Source organism: Parasteatoda tepidariorum, chromosome 1, assembly GCF_982258835.1.
Source record: "Parasteatoda tepidariorum strain Cologne lab strain chromosome 1, Ptep-v5.0, whole genome shotgun sequence".
Lineage (NCBI taxonomy): Eukaryota > Metazoa > Arthropoda > Arachnida > Araneae > Theridiidae > Parasteatoda > Parasteatoda tepidariorum.
The window spans coordinates 66544652-66564453 of NC_141755.1; the positions used below are offsets into that span (position 1 = coordinate 66544652).

Sequence of the window (19802 nt, forward strand, 5' to 3'; positions counted from 1 at the left end):
TTGACTGGATAATGAAGCTGGAAAAGATAATGTAGTTTTCATACCGTTGTTTTTAAAGCAGCCTCAGATTTTGAAATGAGAGAAAACAAAGTATTAAAAACACAATTTTCAATTAGCAGGAAATATTAATAGAAATGAAAAAGAACAACTAAATTTTGTAACAATTTAGAGAGATACATTTTAAACACTTTGTAGTATCCTCTTTTAGGAATCTTTTAGAATTATGTTTGTTATAAAAGATATTTATTACGTCATAAAATACTGAAGGGGTAATTTTTCTTCCATTTTGGATAATTAATGTCACTTTTGCATTTCAGATATGCTCTCTTATATCTTCTGCAGAAACTACTGGATTAGAAATAGTTTTAATTTTAATGTTCATTTATTTATTGCTGAATTTTGAACAACGAAAAATTATGATAGTGATCTGAGATGATTATGCATAAAACCTTAAATGTTAAAGGAAAATACAATTGTATCACTGGAATATTTATTCAGTTATTTGGAAAATATTACATTATAAAGAAAAAACACTTTTTTATTAAATTTTTACTTTAATTAATTACTTGTAAAAAGGTTAAATAAAGCACAATTATTAGAAAATAATAAGAAAGCACATATGCTACCATACAATAATGGAAGAGACACTTTCAGTTTTGGACATTTTTTTGTAAATTTCTCAAGAAATATTTAGAGCACTATTTTGTAACTTTATAGGTGTTTGTTTATGTGATTTTTATTACTTAGCAATAAAGTTTAGAGCTTTCCGAGGTCTGAGAGACTAACAATAAATTACGAAAGAAAACAAATATATTTTATAACAGAAAAAAAATTAGGAATAAACTCGTAGATTGTATCAATTATCTTAGTTGTTATTTGCGATAACTGCATAAAATTTCGTAAACCTAGCCTAACCTATATTTATAGAGATAGGAACATTTTTATTAAAGAAAAACTCATTTATTTCGTTTTTCTTGTTGAAACTTTAAAAATATTCAATAAAATTAAGCAAAGTTTTTAAAGCAAATTTAAAATTAATTACCGAATCATTGTTTTAAAATTTGAAAAAAAAAATAATGTTGAAAACTTTTCAAGATATGAGCATTTAAAGTAACTCATTTGAAAAACGATTTTTTTCTTAACTTTCTAAAAAGTTGTATTTGGCAATTAATGGAAAAGTCTGATTGGAATATATTAAAAATTTAAAAAGTTTCATTCAATTTTGTACTTTTTAACAAGAAGCTCAAAACGATAAGGGGTTTTACAAAAATTTTATTATGGGTAATTATAAGGTTGTGTAGTTTGACAAGCTACAAGATGGAATTTGTGGAAAACCCTTTTTATTATGAGCCTCCTTTTAAAAATACAAAAACTAATTTAATAATTAGTTGAAACTTTTAAAATTTTTAAGTTATTCAAATCAGACTTTTTCCATTACTTGCCGAATACGATTCACTACAAAATTAAGAAGAAAAAAATTTTGTTTCACTCATGCGCTTTATAAATGAGCTACTTTAAATACTCACATCTTATATAATTTTTTAGCAAATTTTCGTCAAATTTTAAAAAAATAATTATGTAATTTATTTTATATAACTCCAAAAATTTTGTTTAATTTTACTGAATATTTTTAAAGTTATATTAAAAAACGGGAAAAAACAGTTTTTGTTTTTTTTAAAATCTCCATACATCTATCTATAAATAAACCAATTTTCAATTAACTTGAGTTACAAGATTATTGCTTGGTTTTCTGGCATAGGGTTTTTTAAAATACTTGTTTCCCTTCGTAATTTATTGGTGGTCCCTCGAACCTGTGAAAACTTTATGCTTTATTGCTAGGTATAAAAAAAATTATAAACTAAACATTTCTAAATTTACAAAATAGTCATCTAAGTATTTCTTAGGAAATTTAAAAAAAAATTCTTAAACTGAAAGTTTTTTTATGCAAGACTTGCAAATGGTAAGTACATTATTTTGAAGGTTGGATAAATGATAAGTAAAAATCTTAAAATACTTGTAAACCAATGTCTTATGGATTTATCTATGGGTACAAAATTTAAGATAACTAAGTAAAATGCTTTATGTTCAAACCCATAAATTCAAACATTATAAAAATAATATTGCTATTACCTTATTATAAAGATGTTAATTTTTATGGCATTCAAGATAAAAATTATTGTAGGGAAGTAATTGAGTCTATTAAATTAGTCTATTAAGAAAAATACACATATCAAATGAAAATTGTAGTGTATGTACAATGGTAAAATGCATGCATTAATTAATAAGTACTACAGTTTTTTTTTTTTTTTTTTTGCATAACGCATCCTGGACTGCTTGAGTCTTTCCAGGAAAGATTTATATGCGTCTCACCTTCTCAGTTTTCTGAGGGTCATCGGTCGAATGGATCTTATCTGACTTCGTCATACTATTCGAGGATAAAACACAACAACAGCAGTTTTTTAAAAGTAATTTTTTTGTTTTTCTTTTGGGTGTTACAAATAGAATTTAGAGGGAAAATGCGGGAATTAATTAACAGATAATAAATGAATTCTTTTTTTACTTTAAAGGATATTTCAAAATGGTTTTTATACGAGTTAAATAATAATGTTTAAATAATAATATTTAAAGTCAGAATAAATATTTCATACCTCCAGTTCTAGAACCGGCAATTTTAAATGCTGGTTGTAGTCCATTAAAATTGTTTATGAGATGAGGCAAGTAATGATGTAAAGAAGGCAACTGCAAGTCCAATGTATCATCAAAATCACGTTCTTTTCTACTATTTGCATTGCCAACACCCGTACTGCTGTATTGGACTGCACTATGTTGCTGCCATAACGTTCCTCGTCCCAAGAAAACCCGGAGATTTTGTTTAGGGACACTAGTACGAGTGAAAATGCTTGATGACTGCAAAACATGGTCAAAGCTTTGCCTTAATGAAGTAATATCTCTCAGCCTCTCTTGACTTAGCATTTTTGCATGACGTAGTCGTTCTTTTAGTTGTGCAATTTGGTGTTGGAGGGATATATTTTCAGTAAGATTACCTGCAAATAAATAAAACCTTTTATTTAAATAAAACTCAGCAGATCTATTACATGATTTTAAAACAATCAATACATGAAAGAATATAACAATATGTATGTGTAAACATATATTTAACTATCACGATATATAAGCAATCAGGTTGTATCTATTTAAATATATTTAGAACCATCATAAAGTCAACACATAACTAGTGAAAACTTAGAGAAACATTTACAGAAAAAAAAACAATTAAAGAAAATTAGACAAGCGAAAATGCTATTCTCTAGTAAATTATCTTAGTTCCCTTTCCCAGTTCCAAATTCCCGTTCCTTTAGCATTTTAAGCTGATTTTAAAAGTTAATTTTCGTCCCCCTCCACGAAATTTTTCACCTCACTTCGAGTTCATCTCATTTTCAATTTCTATTGCATGAAACTTTCATATAAATAATCTTTATTAAAATATTTATAATTATTTACCAAGCTATAAAAACTAAGCTAAAAAAGATTTCGAAGATCAAATAGAATTTTAACTTTAACCTCGAAATGTTTTAAATCAGGATCTGGAAAACTTTTAAATAAATAAGGAAATTTGATATCATTCCTCCATTTGATAAACATTAATGTTTTTCATTTTTAATGTTTTTCATTTTTATATTTTTGAATATTCATTTGCATGATGTATTTAATGATATTTTTTAGGCCTTGCATATTTGAATATTGTTTTAATGGCCATGAATTCAAAACTATTTTATGATTCAATTTCTTTTGAATTAAATTGGTTTCAGAATACGCTTGAAAAAGCATCTGAAACATTAACATGCTAAAGAAAAATACTTTTAAATTTGTATTATTTACTTGAAAAGCTTTCGAAGTAAAAAAAAAAGGCATAAAAGTACGTTCTCTATTTGAAAACAAAGGAAGAAAGAAACAGTTACCTTCTACTAAAAATAAGAAAATGGATAAGAAATGAATTTATAAATCACGTATTTCAGTAAGTATTAAAAACCTTTTCTTGATGTTTTCTACTAATCAATTCTGTCGCCTGCAATAAAAACTTCAGTTCAGGAAGTTTTGACTAATTTTAATTTTCATATTTTTAAATTGTTTCTCTTTTTCAATTGCTGCTATTAGTGCACACTCCCCCTATATATATTTATATATCTTGTTCAAATTTTCAATCATAATTAAACTTTTTTATTTAACCACTTAAGTTCAAATACATTTTTTAAAAACTTTTGGTGGATGACACCTGATGTTAATACAGTTTTTTCAAATATTAATTCATTAATTAAATTTAATTTCTCTTATATAAGATATTTAGCTGGATATAAAATTAGGAATAACTACCGTCAGAGGCGAAGCGTGTAGATCACTGGAAAAAAATTCTCCCATATGAAACTAAAATTAATTAATTAAATTTAATTAATTATATTTAATTAATGAATTAATATTTGAAAAAACTATAATTAGAAGGAAATTTGCTTTCTATTTCGCCACTTAATATTGTGATTCAGTCATATGTATATACATATTTATATTAATTGAAATCATTTAATAAAAATAAAATAAAATTTTTCTTTATTGACCTACGTAGGAATTGACTTTAAATTTCTATTTTATATTGCTTGTTTTCAGTCAAAATATTAGTCTCAAAAAGATTTTAAGCATCTTCTGCCGAGGACCTAGGGATAGGATTGCATGAGCGCTCATTGAGCAAGGATTGGATGGCTTTTTTATAAGTGTACGTAAGATTGCTTTACAATTTTTAGAAATAAGAAATAAAATAGCTTATGATTTTTGAGATACTAAATTTCCGCCAGTTTTCAATACGCTTCCAATGCTTTCTCTTTCTGTTATTTGAAATAAACGTTGTGTTGTCATTTATGCCCGCATGCCATGACTTAAGAAATCACACAACACAATATATACTCAGATTGGAATTTCTCTTTGAAAGAAGGAAATAAATGCACATGTTTTCATGTATGGATAGTTTGAGAACGAGCAAAAAATAATATACTTATTTTAGAAGTTAAAATTTTTAACTATTAGTCATTTAAGTATCATAAATAGTAAAGCATTTTAAGTATGTAGTACGCAAGAAAAAAAACCCATTTGCAATTACTTTTCATCTGAACTTCGCGTTCTAGGACTATTCCTAATGATTCGAGAGGATGACCTCAAATATACTAATTAATTAGTTTAGAGAATATTTGAAGTTACGAAATCAGACAAAAAATATATTTTCTCTGAAGAAACATGCCTTAATTTCAACGAATTTGGTTTTCTAATTTTCAAAATATTGGAATAAGCCTCCCTCTGGGAAATATAGTCACAATGGTTTGATCAGGATGGTGGTCTAAAATTTAGTGCCTTTATTGTCAATTTTGCTTTTTCCGGATTTCGCTATATATAGAGAGCTATTTTCTGCATACAATTATAAAATAACTTCGTACAATTATAATTTCAAGCAAAAAATAACTTTTAGTAAATATTTATTACTTATTTTTATTTATTTATTAAAACTTGAAAATTTTTTCAATCGCGAGGAATGAAATTATTTACTTCGCTTTAAGATATGTAATTTTGTATAGCAAAATACTAAATTTAGAAGAAATTGCTCCTTTGAAAACAAGGTATGTTTATGCCGAAAAAGTAAGTTTTGTATCTGATTTTGTAAATGAAAATATCACTAGTTTTAATTAATTAGCATATTTGAGGTCCCTTTCTTGAAGCATTAAAATTGAGTCCAAGAACGTTAAGATCCGATCATTACATCAAAGGTTATTCAGAGTTATCTATTTTTTCGCACTATACACAATATAGAAGTATGTTTGGAGGTGAAAATAATCATGGGAATAAATTTTACAATGTTTAAATTTGAATTATAAATAAAATATTGCAAAATTAACAGATGCGAATGAACGCAAAACAGATACCGAAATTATTTCTTTCAATATTAAACAAAATTGCATGTTTAAAAAACTTGAATAAATATTTTCCTATGTGCTAAGCAACAATTTTCTGTAAAATAAGATAAAAATATTTTGATACAAACTTTGCCTAGATGTTAGATAATTAATAGTATCCTGATTCCAAAGAAAAACATCTTTTCCGCTGTCTTCAGAAATTATGAAAATAAAAGCTAAAACTCTATACGCATTCTCAAATTTAATTAAAGTTTATTCACGGGGAATCTGAGCCGTATTATTATGAAAAAATAATAGATTATAAATAATTGAGTTGCTCACATCTAATTTAATTTCCCATCTAAAAAATAATAGATTTGGTTCTGAGATTTATTTTCTTCCCTTTGAAAAAATCATAAGCTTAGAATTACTCCCGGCTTTACATGTTTAATACGAAAAGAGAGAAAACGTTTTTTTTAAATTTCATTTTGATGCTGAACTCATTTAAACAGAAAATAAAGACATAACATTTGAAAATGAAGAAGTTTTTAAATCTTTGGAAAGAAAATAACAGACAATGCGAAAAAAATGGTAACTCATATTATTATTCTAAATTTAAATCCCTAATAGGTATTTTCAACAAAGTTTCACTGTTCGCATAAATTTTTTTTCTCGAGTTTTTAATATTTCTAGAAAGAATCTTTTGTTTTCTACAAATATAGGAAATGACTTCAGAAAAACTACTTTTTGCTTAACATTGTATGTGAATTTTGCATAATTAATTATCATAATTATTATAATACTATTATTAGTAGCGCGTGCCTTCGGAAAACGAACCGACAGTTTTTAATAATTAAGATATGCAAAACTCTAATCAGGTCTCTGCCTTAATTGCAGATATATAAAACACTAAGAAACGTAGCTAGAGAAAATAAAGTTAGCTACATAGCAATACAACTTATTTGATTTGAAGCTATATACAAGAACAAGACACATAAGGAAGATAAGTTCTGGTTGGCAACTTAATCACAAGTTCATAAGGTTGCTGACTTATCACAACTAAATACATGCTTATAAGCTAGTGCTATTATATTTTCATTTATAAGCCGTAGTGGAACCGCCAATCCAATTCCGAGTTTTTGTCTATCAATTTTCAATTCCGAAGCTTGTTATTTCGAACTCAACCCAGGAGACAGGGAATATCATGGATCAAGCATTTGAAGAAACTAAGACATCGTGCAGTAAGCCCATGACAGAAGGATTCTAACCTATGATCCATCTACCAACAAGAATATTTTAAGTCAGCACTGTGGTCAGTGTGAGCCGGAAGCAGAATTCGCATCGACAAGCCACCGTTGGGATTCGACCATGGGTTAAGTGAAAGCTCTATCCCCTGAGCCACCGCGAATCTCATAAGCTAGTTGAATAATCCAGCTCTTGAAAAAAGACCATTGTCCTTTTGAAATGTGATAGGCTAATTTGAAAGTCTCCAGCATTTTCTAACCAACAGGTTAGTTTGAAGGCTTCCTTCAGTGAGTCCTCATACCTTTAGGTTAATTAGAAATGCTCAGTTAGCATGATTTATTTCAGGAAGTTTTCAATGAGCACAGATAACAGAAAACATAATGTAAATATACTAACTAAGAATTTATCGGCATAAACCAAGAGAAAATAATACCTAATATCTGTAAAAGCCTATTGCCCGAATGTAATATACATAAAAATTATCAGACATTTTGGAAATTACTAATTGTTTTTTTTAAATTAGCTATAAGCATTTTAAACAGTCGCGATAATTGCAAAGAGTGGGATTTTTAATTAGTCTACGAAGCATGCAGAACAAAATTTTACAAATCTTAAACTTAGAGGGTTCGCTTCCCAATGAGGCGAGAAGGAATCGAATCCCACCGTTGCCTGGTTGCTCCTCCTGCTCACACCGACCATAATGCTGGTGTGAAATATCCACCATTGTGGATTAGAATTCATTTGCCATCGAGTTAACTGAGGAAGAATTTCATGGTTTTTCACGCCATGTAAGGCGAATCCCGGTTAGTTTTTTCAAGAAGTCTTTGACAAAAGGCAAATTTCGCCTAACACTTTATCCAGTAGTTCAATTAATTGTCTTCTAGATTGGTTTCAAAATTACAATACAACGTGATTAAACACCGATAGTCGTTAACTCAAAATTGGGTCAGAAAAGCTTTGCCAAAAGTAGATTATTAAATTTGAAAAATCTCATCCCGGAAATCAAATATTCCCTATTAAGGGTATTTCAGCAATATTATTTGATTTTTTTCAATTATCGATCATCAATTCTTTTTTGTGAATTCCACTTTTATCGCCAATTTATTTCTGACTTACATCTTAGATATTCTTCTAAATTCAAGAGAGTTTATATTGGATTTGGAAGATAATATTACTTTAATTTTTCTCATATGACATACCGGACTTAAATACCAATATTCTTCAATTAGAAGATTAAATAAATAAATAGTTATAATTCTCCGTTGTGAAATGCTGATTTTTTGAGAGAGTTAACTTTTCCCCATTTCAAACAATGTACTACTGAAATTTTTTATTTATTATTTTTTTAGATATTTTTTCGGGGAGAATATACAGTTTTCTGACTGTAAGGCAAAATTATTTTGCTTCTTAAACCGTATTTTCAGCAACTGAGATTTTTCAAAACGACTATGAAACTTAGCTACAAGGAGATATATTTTTTTTCTAATTTTAAATAAAATGGCACTAGTAAAACATTATTTTTAAGACGGACAAAATAGGTAAAAAGGACCTAAACTGATCAAAATGTATAACAAATATTTTTGGTTAAATACATCAAATTAAATTTCTTTAAAATACAGTATCCCTTAAAAAATAAATGTTAATTGATAAAATGTATATATATATTTTTTGTAATAGGGAAAACAAATAAAATCGTTAAAATATTTTCATAGTTTCTATTTAAACCTAACTACAAATTTGGTAAGTAAAAATAAACAAAAATCGATTATAAATTAGATCACACGACAAAAAAAAATAAATAAAAAAATTCAATATGCTTCATGGCGTGGAAAACATTCAAACGGCATAAAAACTCGTCACTTTTATTGCAATGTTTCAACTAAGAATTGCTTGTAGAACACTACAATATATATCAGTACGCATGCACATTCCGAATGCATCGACTGTAAATAAAACTAGGATGGATGTGAAAATCCTGGATGGAGATAAGTTTTATGGCCCAACCTTCATTGCAGAAAATGATTTGGGGGCGTAACTAGCCTAGAAATCCTTTTTTACGACTATGAGTTCTTTATTTCTGTAACTTTTATGGAATTCCCTTCGTTGGCAGACACATAAAAAGGATGAACGAATTTATATGCTTCTCTGTTTTAGCAGTGTGTTTCTTTTTTTTTAAATTAACTGTCTCTATCTGATATTTTTTGCTTAACAACCCACAGATCATTAAGCACATAAGAAATCGCATAATATTTTTTGTGGTTTTAAATGCAAGCGCTATTTCTATCAAAGGTTTTCGCTAAACGTTTTTCGAAAAATAAGCAAATTAAAAATAATTTTTTCTTTAAATAATTTTTAAAACTCAAATGGATTAGAATGCAAACAAGAAAACATTTCGTTAATTGTTGCGTTTTTAAGCACAAATAGAAAAATATTTTTATAAAATGAGTTGAATACTCTTTTAAAATCATTTTTGGAGGGAAAATTAGCACATTTAATCAAGACGCTAAATTTGGAATTTTCTATTTTTTCGCTATCATATGTTTTCTTATTTTTTGCGTTCTTTACAAGATCTGAAGTCCATGATGCTTTATCATAAAATGTTAAGTATAAAATAAAAGTTTGGAGTGAATTATTTTTCATGTGTAACAATTAGTTTTTCTGATTTTATGTTAAACCCAAAGCATATTTATTATTTTTTTTGGTCTCAGATTAGCACTAAAAAGTAAATAAATCGATAAATGTCTTAAGAAAATAATTATATATGTATATATATATATATATATATATATATATATATATATATATATATATATATATATATATATATATATATATATATATAATTATTTGGAATTTAAATAGCAGAAAAACAGAAAATTAATACTGAAATATTAAAAAATCAAAAGAGTTGCTAAACAGTATTACATTTAAATATAGTACAATTTAGAAGCTTTTATTTTTATTACATCTTATATTCCTGCTTTCTTATAAAAATCCTTTTTCTTTTTCATTTCAGAACTTTTTTCTCATAAGAAACTCTCATATTTATTCGCTTTATTCTCATATATTAGTGGAATTAAACTGTATTAATCTTAGTAAAACTGGCTAATTTTTTATTTATTTTGATGTCATCAAGAGAAACTATTATTAAATTAAATTACTACTAATGTTGTTATCAAGTGAAATTATTTTTAAATTAAATTACTTAAACTATCACTAGTTTAAATTACATCAAATTGTGTATATGCAGCAAAATGGCGTAAAAATGACTGCCATTTTAAAACAACTTAAAATATTAAATCGAAGTACACTAAGGATTAGGATCGAAGCATCTTTAACTGAAGGTATCACAAAATCTTCAACATCAAAGTGACACAGACTGATTAAAAGGTCAAAACTTGATCATAGATGAATTATAACGAAAAATGAATAAAGGAGACAATTTACAACTGTAAAATAATGAAATATATTAATTTAAACTCTAAAACATAGATCTCTCATAGAAAACTTTGAAGAAAACTTTAATTTCTTAGGCTTGAAAGTCGACGCTCAACAATTTATTGGTCAACAGTAAATTGAAAAATCTTGGAAGGGAACAAATGGTGTAGGGACAGATGAGAAGTCGTCCTTATACATTTTTTGCGTAGCTGTAATGGGGAGTCCTTATATATGATGGCAGTAAAAGAACTTTTTGGTACGAGATTACGCTCTTCAGCCGAATTGCATACAATAAGCTATGCGAGTTGGAAAAACATTTATGGTCTTGTAAGCATCTGGAAGGAATGGTATCTGTCTGCTTATAACTGTAGAAGATAACACAACTAGAAATGAGTAGCTATCTTATCTAGAAAAAATTGCAAACCATAAAGGGCAAATTGGTTCTTAGATGATTATGGAACATACGAGGACGAAAATTATAAACCTTACCATACCAAAACTATTCGAACTTGACTTAACTACAACTTTATTTTATGATATGAAATGACCTTTAAAAGTCAGATATCAGTGTTAAAGAAAATCACAGAGAGGAATTGGAAAAGCGCTTAAGAATTTTGAATTATTTTACAACAAATGTCAAATAACTAGAATACTCGTTTCATTCAGCATGGTCTGAAATCGTTGTACAAATATGTCAGAAGCTTATAGTTTATAACATATGTTCCCTGACAAGTTAATACTATAAAAGCAAAGCAACAAGGGGAATTACTAAATATTCAACGCAGGGACAAATCATTTGAAAAATGTTTATATTAGAAAGATCGGAAAGTAATGTCGTTACGGTGCATTTGATATTTATCAAGATTTTATTTTTAATCAATAATTTATTCACTCTTGTGAGCAACAACAACCTTTCAATGCCGGAACGAAAATGAATCGAAGTGGATCCAAAAAAAATGAATTGGCAAAAAAAAAATTTAAAAAATGAAAAAAATGAATATATATATATATATATATATATATATATATATATATATATATATATATATATATATATATATATATATATATATATGTTTGTGTGTGTGTTGTGTGGGTGAAGAAAATATAAATTAAAGTAAAGCATTACCTGACATGAAACCCATAAGAACACTATAACAAAAATGATCCAAAAAGCAGCAAAAACAGGAAATCGTAAATAATTCAAACAGCTTCTAAAACTTCACTACAGGAAAGTAACCACAAAAAAGGGCACAAAAATGGAAAATGAAGTGGAAGCACTGAGTGAAATGGCTTCATCACCATTAAGGTATTGCCGTGTCTTCAATGCGGAAGCAGTTTCTGCGGTTTTTTGGTAAAATGCCACAAAAAACCATCTGCCCCGAGAAAGAAATGATAGAAATGAAGAGCAAGTCAGATGGAGATTAAATGCGGAGATCTAGAAAATCGAAGTAGAAGTATATAATTTAACAGAAGGGAAACCACTTTTTGGATAAGAGTCAAAGTTCGAAAGTCTGAGTACTAACTTAGTTTGTGTACCAAAATGGTGAACAAAGAATCAGCGAAAGAAACATTATATATATATATATATATATATATATATATATATATATATATATATATATATATATATATATATATATATATATATATATATATATATATATATATATATATATATATATATATATATATATATATATATATATATATATATATATATATATATATATATATATATATATATATGTATATATATATATATATATATATTAGGGCGTATCGAAAAAATCGAAATTTCTTAGCTCTTTTTGCGGTAGTGCGGAAAAGATGTGAACACCCATCATTAAAAAATGTGTGGAATACCAAAACTCTGGGTCAATATCTTCTGTCGCCTCAGTGGACCGAAAGTTCCGAAAATTGGACCAAAAATCATTAAAATAAAAAAAAATAATAAACAAACCCATATTTCGTTTATCGGTTTGGGGTAGTGCTTACAAGTTGCTATTCTATAACAGATACAACCATAAAAAATTTTAGAATTATATTCTAATATCTTCTGCCGCCTCATCGCCACAAAATTTTGGAAAATGAAGGCAAAAAATTTAGGTAAATAAACTTCACACTTACCTCATTTTAATGGAAAGAGCGACTTTATTTTACCTCTTAAACATACAAATGACAAAAGCATTACTGCTTGTAATAATTTTGTGTCTCATATTTTGACATATGTTTTCTGGGTTCCAGTGTCGCTCTAATAAATATATCCCTATTCAGCGGCCCAACTGTTTTTCCCGAAGCTGCAGTAACTAGTTTCACAATCCGCTCCACCACTTGCGTGTGTGAAGTAAATTTAATAAAGTTCCAGCAGTCTACTGACATACCGTCCCTGATCATCTTCAGAAGTTCTTGAGAACTGATCTCTCTGAGAACGGGAGGCGATGTCACATAACAAGCTTGCCAGTCAATGAGATCTACATAGTCTGCTGCTTCAAAGTTAAGAGCAGGAATAACGAATCTGCGAACACAATTTCTTTCTGGGCTAACTTCCCTTGCTTTAATAATCCACCGAGCTGCAAGGGTCCTAATATGGCACCCCTCATCCGTTAACATGGCCAAAAGCATGTTTTCCGGAGCTGCAAAGTAAGCGTTGCGAGAAATGATTGGTTCGATTACGTCACGATACTTTTTAGGCAAGTAGCGAGAGGAATTGATGAAATGCCACAGATGTCAAGTACCGCCTTCTTTTATGGAATGATGAATCTTTATTCGGAACCATGAGGGTGCGTAGACTCTTAGAATGAATACAACTAAAGTTAGCAACTCGTTTGATGGGTCTAATGTAGATATATATCAATAGATATGTAGATATGTAGATACCTCATGTAGATATACCTCATACCTAATGTAGATATGTAGTTATACCTCAGTATTCGATTAGCAGTTGTTAGCCAGTGAGCCAAATTCAATGTTTCAAGTTCCCGGTTAGCTAGATCTGAACATCAAACACCAGAACTAATGGCGATGCAAATGTTTAATAAGTATTTCTGATATAAACTGAGAGTGGTGGGATCAATATCTGGCATCTCGCATTCAATGCTATTAAAAGCAACAATTGAAAGCTTTTCGCATCCTTTGAGGTTCCGTCCAATGTCTCCGGTGTAAGATGTGGGGCCAGATGACTTGCCGTCAATGGACTCAAATAGGTGTCGTAATGGCAACTCATTGAAATGAAGTAAGCAGATAGCTCTCTCGCAGATAGCAGATAGCAGCTGCTCTCTAAAGTTTCAATTCAAGCCTGCGAATTACACCATTAAACACTTCTGTGTTCACTACAGTGACGTCACACCCGAGAACAAAAAGGTTACTAAAATCATCCAATAAATCACCTGTTACATATTCGCAAATGCTATTAGATATATGAAGACTACGATCCACTTACAGGCGTAACATGTCCCATGTACGTAGAATTAGGCTCCGATAGAATACAGTAATGAGCTTTTACAATTGTTCTTTAGAACTGCTGGCCCTTGTGTGTTTCTGATGTTAAAGTTTTGTCATGTCGTCCATCAAACTAAAGGCCATATATAGTGAAACGATTTTCATTTGCTTTTGAGACAATTTCTTTGTAAATTCATGATTTTTTGCGCCATATTTTATTTTTGTCTCTAACGAGGCTGGTATCTGATTCCGATATTAAACCCATATCTTTCATAACACTCCATGCTATAGCAGCCGTGGCTCTGTTGGATACACCATAACTTTGACTGACAAGAACTGTCAAAATAGGGTTAAAAATAAGGTTGAGCGACTTTTTTTGGCAGAGTGCCAAATCCAGTCTGCCCCGATTGTGCATTGTGCAAGCAGTAGACAGTTATACAGAAAAGTACCAAAATGCGTCGAAATTTCCAAAATTAGATGCCGATGAGGCGGCAGAAGATAATAATCTGTAACTCTAAAAATTTTTATAGTTGTTGTTTTTAAAATATTGTAACTTTTAAGTGCTACCTCAAACCGATCAACGAAATCTGTGGTTATGTATTAATTTTTGTATTTTAATCATTTTTAGTCCAATTTTTGGAACTTTAGGCCCATTGAGGCAACAGAAGATATCAACCCAGAATTTTAAGATTCCGCTCATTTCTTAATAATAGGAATTCACATCTTTTCCGCACTACCGCAGAAAGATCTAAGAAATTTAGATTTTTTCGATACGCCCTAATATATATATATATATATATATATATATATATATATATATATATATATATATATATATATATATATATATATATATATATATAATATATATATATATGGGCAAATCTCTAGAACCTTTAACCTATGGTGTCTTCAAACTTTTCTTATAAATATATAACATAATAAGGGAAAATTAATTCTAATAAAATTACAGAAGTAACTATGCATTACTAACTTTAAGATACGTACAGTTTTGATCGCGAGTAACTTGATTTTGGCCTTTATTTCTTACTTCAATCCTACGTTTGACGACTTTTCATGAGTGTCGCTTAGAGAGTTTAACATACTTTTTATTTTTTTTTCATTATGTATTCTGTTTAAAAAAAACTGAAAATCACTAAAAACATAATTAAGTGTATCAGCTGTACTATAATATTTTCTTGAATGATATTTTTCGTAAATATTGACGTTTGCAAACACTTAAAGTTTGTCGCGAAATTTTGGCACGTCAAACCGTAACCATCGAAAATTGACAAAAAAGGTATACAATCCAATTCTGAGAGTTTCATGTTAGTGATATTCCAAAAGCTTATTTAAAGTAGAACAAACTTGTATCATTATTATAGATTAATATTTTTATTTGCAGTAATTATAAATTAATCGAATTTATCCCAAACTGTCATTCGGTGAGGTAGCAGTAACGATGTCAAGACCGTAACCTGACGCAGATCTAAAAAGTAAATGTTAAAATCAATCAAAAGTTTGATCACACGTTTGTCATTGCCCAATTTATTTTCTGTGTTGTGTGCATCGCATTGCGTTGCATCTGAGTAAAGTTTTCGATCTATTCCCTAGGTCAGTGGTCGGCAAACTTATTAGACAAAGAGCCAAATATGAACATTACAACAATTTAAAAAAAAATTGGGAGCCAAATTTGCTTGTTTAGTAAACTTTCATTGCACTAAATAAAACTAAATTTCATACTTAATAAACATTTATTAATGCGAGCAATGCGCTTGCATCTCCTTGGAAAGTTTGAGTAAGTCAGGTTTGTATGTTCTTGTTTTTATTTTAGGCATGATTCCAAGTTCTCATCAATAAGACGACTTCTTAGTTCACTCTTGATAATGTTCATGCTTGAAAAAGATTGTTCGCATATATACCTATGTAGAATCAAAAAGGGAAAGAACCGCAAACGCGAGCTTTTTCACCTGATCGTAAGAGTCAGGAATACTATTCCAAGCTTTGAAAATGATCATGTCTTCCTTCTCCAGGTCATTCAAAGCAGACCACTTGTGTTGTGAACTAAGATCAAATTTTTTCTTCTCCAATATTTCCAATTCAACGCAAAGACGTTCGAATTTAGAGGGCCATATCTCCTTGTTTTTTAAATCCAGCAATTGTATTTCAGAGCTACCAATGTCAATTTCAAAAGGAGAAAATTTCAACTCGGTTATCGCAGCATTAAGAGGATTTTTGACAAATGCTAAAGTTACTCTGCTGTTTTTAAATTCCTGAAACCTGCTGAGAAATGCTTCCCTCATATTTAAAATTATTGTTTTAAAATGGTGTTTATCAATAGAGGAATTATTTTCTTGGCGATGCTTCAGCAGGCTTGGAAAGTGAAACAATGTGTCCCTTTCAAAATCAAAAACTTTTTTAATAAGACAGGACAACGGTAGATAAGACAAAACTGTTCACACTGCAACTGCTTGTCTGTGATGCCAATATGTACCCCCACTACTTTAACTTTAGATAAAATATGCGCGCGCATGCTTGTGGTACCTTTGAATCCCACCGGAGTACACCGAAAACATGCGAAAAATTTCAGCCGGTAGTTGGTACATGATTTGTGTTTACGTTTACGAAAACTAATAAAATTAAACTCGATGTCCGTTACTTATTTTTACAACAATATAAAATTTTAATTACCTATCGATCTTTTAACTTAAACAAAAAATTATACATGTTCTCGATTTATAGAAGAATTTTAATTTATCAAAATAAGATGTGATTTTTTTCTTACCAAGTTTTTTTTTTAAATGAAAATATTATTGCCCCTTCCGTGGATATTTGTGCCAGAGCCGCACTTCAGAAGCCATAGAGCCACATGCGGCTCTGGAGCCGCACTTTGCCGACCACTGCCCTAGGTTGTCCAGACCGTAATCCTGTCAAACCGTAACCACAGGATTAATTAATTGAATTTAACAAATCAGAACTTAGTTTTTTCCCTATGTCTTATTAATTGAAAATATTTCTTGACTGAAAATAATTAAAGTAGGCCCTTTTATACATTTTATAACAATTTAACTCACCATTAAAATTTTTCAATTCATTTATGATACTAATAATTTTTGATGAAAAATAAAGGGTAAATAAGGAAAATTCAAAAATTAGTATTTTTTGTTTATACTTATAAGGGCATCGAAATTTTCGATGTTCATGATTATTTTCTGATATTTCATACATTTTCAAACAATCCTGGAGGTTTAAAATAGTGTCCCAATATATTTTTTATTTATTTTTTTTTATCAAAAGGTTAAAGGTTCTAGAGATTTGCCCATATATATAGTCTTGAGTAACATCATTTTTATCTTTTCCTAAAACAACAAAAATATATTTTACTTAAATAGAGAAAAAATGGTACTAGCGCCAAAAATATTTTTTTTTCTACTTCCAATATATAACTGACAGATACGTTAACTAAGTTTCAAAAGCAGGGACTCAGGGAAAAAAACTGCATTATCAAAGCCAATTAGGGCATCACGAACTTTTTTTAATAAAACCTTGTTACATTCCCTTCAGCTACATTAGTCTGTTAAGAACAATCTTTTTTTATATATTTTTCTACCATAAAAAATGAGTTTTGTAAAAATCAGGTCAAAAAACTATTTTAGTTCTTGAGTGAAAGAAAACTTTTCGTGTAGAACAAATTAAATTGTTTGTCAAGTTTCGATACATTTTTTTCCTAAGCGGAGGAAATGAAGAATAAAGAAAAAGTATTGATTATAACAAAAAAGTATGTGTCTTTCTACCTACTTCAGTAGTTAATAAGGTAAACAAAATTTTGCTTTTAACAATATATGTTGTTTACTTTTCGGGTGATACCAAAATATTTCGACAGTTGCATTATTAAGAGTATTTGTTTATTTTGTAATAAAGTAATATATTCAACTAAAAATTAATGAGATTTTAGCAGAAAAAGTAAAACTAAAATACATTAAAAGTTTATGTTACATTATAAATATTTAAGTTATTATCAACAGGAAAATTGCAGCAACAAAAATTATCTAGCTTGTAAACATTTTATTTCGTTTGTAAAACTTAATAAAATATATTAAAAGCTCATCAAAAGGAATAAATGTATCAAAAGGAGGTCCAAACTGTAAACCATTCTCCTGACCTAACTATTGGGTTTATATTTTCCAGATTGTGGCAACTCCTTAGATATTGGGAGTCAGATATCGAAATCCGTAAAAAAGGTATGTTTCATCAAAGAAAGTTGGTTTTTGTGTCTAATTTAGTAATTTAAAATGTCGTCTATGCTTATTAATTAGCTTATTTGAGGACAGCCCGACGAACCATCATCTTTGAGTCCTAGAACGTGAAGATCAGATCATAAGATCTGACGTTATTCATGGTAATCCATTTTTTTGCGCACTGTACATATTGCATCTAGATATAAGCGTTAATAACTTTTAGGCTTATACGTACAGCGCTAAATATCTAAACATTTATCATATTTACATAAATACGCACTTGTCTATATATTGTTTTCTCATACAAGCGTGCATATATATTAGGTATGTACATACTTACATTCCTTTTAAGTAAATAAATGCGTTTATACATCGACACTAACTTGCGTACGGTGAGTGTATATACTTATAGAATTTATCATTACACAGTCTATATTCCATGATACACACATTATACAATCATATTTACTTGTAGGCGTATATATTGATTGCTTGTAGTCTTGTTGCAAGTAATGGTTATAACAACTATCATGATTACTTGTATTTAGATTACTTTTAATCACAGTTACAATAGTAACCAAAACTATATTCCATGATACACACATTATAAACTGCTGTTTGTAGAAAATGCAACACCATGAAAGAATCATCAGAATCAAATGAAATTTAATGCAGAAACGACTTGTACTGATACAAATAAATGATGAAATTTTCAAAACAAAAGAAACAAATTAAGCGTCCGAAATCAGTATTTGGTGCAGCCACCACGCGCTGCAATAAGTGCTGCTATACGACGTGGCATGGAGTCAAACAGATGTTGAATATCTGCTTGAGGAAGAGAATTCCATATCGCTTGTATGCGCAACCAAAGTTCGTCTTTGGAAACTGCAGGACGCGGATCACGAGTGAGACGCCGACCAACCATATCCCACACGTGCTCAATAGGCGACATATCCGGCGAATAAGCAGGCCAAGGAAGAAGTTGCACGCGTTGTGCTGAACAGAAGTCTCTAACAGTCCGCGCAACATGTGGGCGTGCATTATCCTGCTGAAAGATAGCTCCAGGGATGCCTTGAAGGAAAGGAACGACTTCGGGCTGTAGCACTTCACGGACGTATCTGTTGCTATTGAGATTACCCTCAATTCGTATCAAATTGGATCGCCCATGATACGAAATCGCACCCCAGACCATAACTCCGGGTGTTCGACCACTATGTCGTTCAATAATACACTCAGGAAGGCAGCGTTGACCGGCATAACGTCTAACACGAACACGGCCATCATGGGTCCACAAATTGAATCGTGATTCATCTGAAAAGACAACTTGGTGCCAATCAGCTCGCCAGTCTCTGTGCTCAAGAGCCCACTGCCGACGCAGCCGTCGATGATCCGCCGTGAGGGGAATCCTGTATAATGGCACCCTTGCACGCAATCCACGGCGCAGCAGACGACGACGAATTGACGAAGCCGACAATTGTACACCTGTAGCAGTAGACCAATGTGCTGCCAG

At 29.8% G+C, this 19802-nt stretch overlaps 1 protein-coding gene across 1 annotated transcript in view; it reads right to left on the minus strand.

The window, feature by feature from the left end:
• Positions 1-19802, minus strand: part of LOC107441085 (alpha-1,3-mannosyl-glycoprotein 4-beta-N-acetylglucosaminyltransferase B) — a 74100-nt gene that overhangs the window by 37135 nt on the left and 17163 nt on the right. Inside the window, exon 2 of the mRNA XM_087165615.1 lies at positions 2649-3044. Within this exon, the coding sequence (XP_087021741.1) occupies positions 2649-3044 (396 nt within the window). The remainder of the gene's footprint in view (positions 1-2648; positions 3045-19802) is intronic.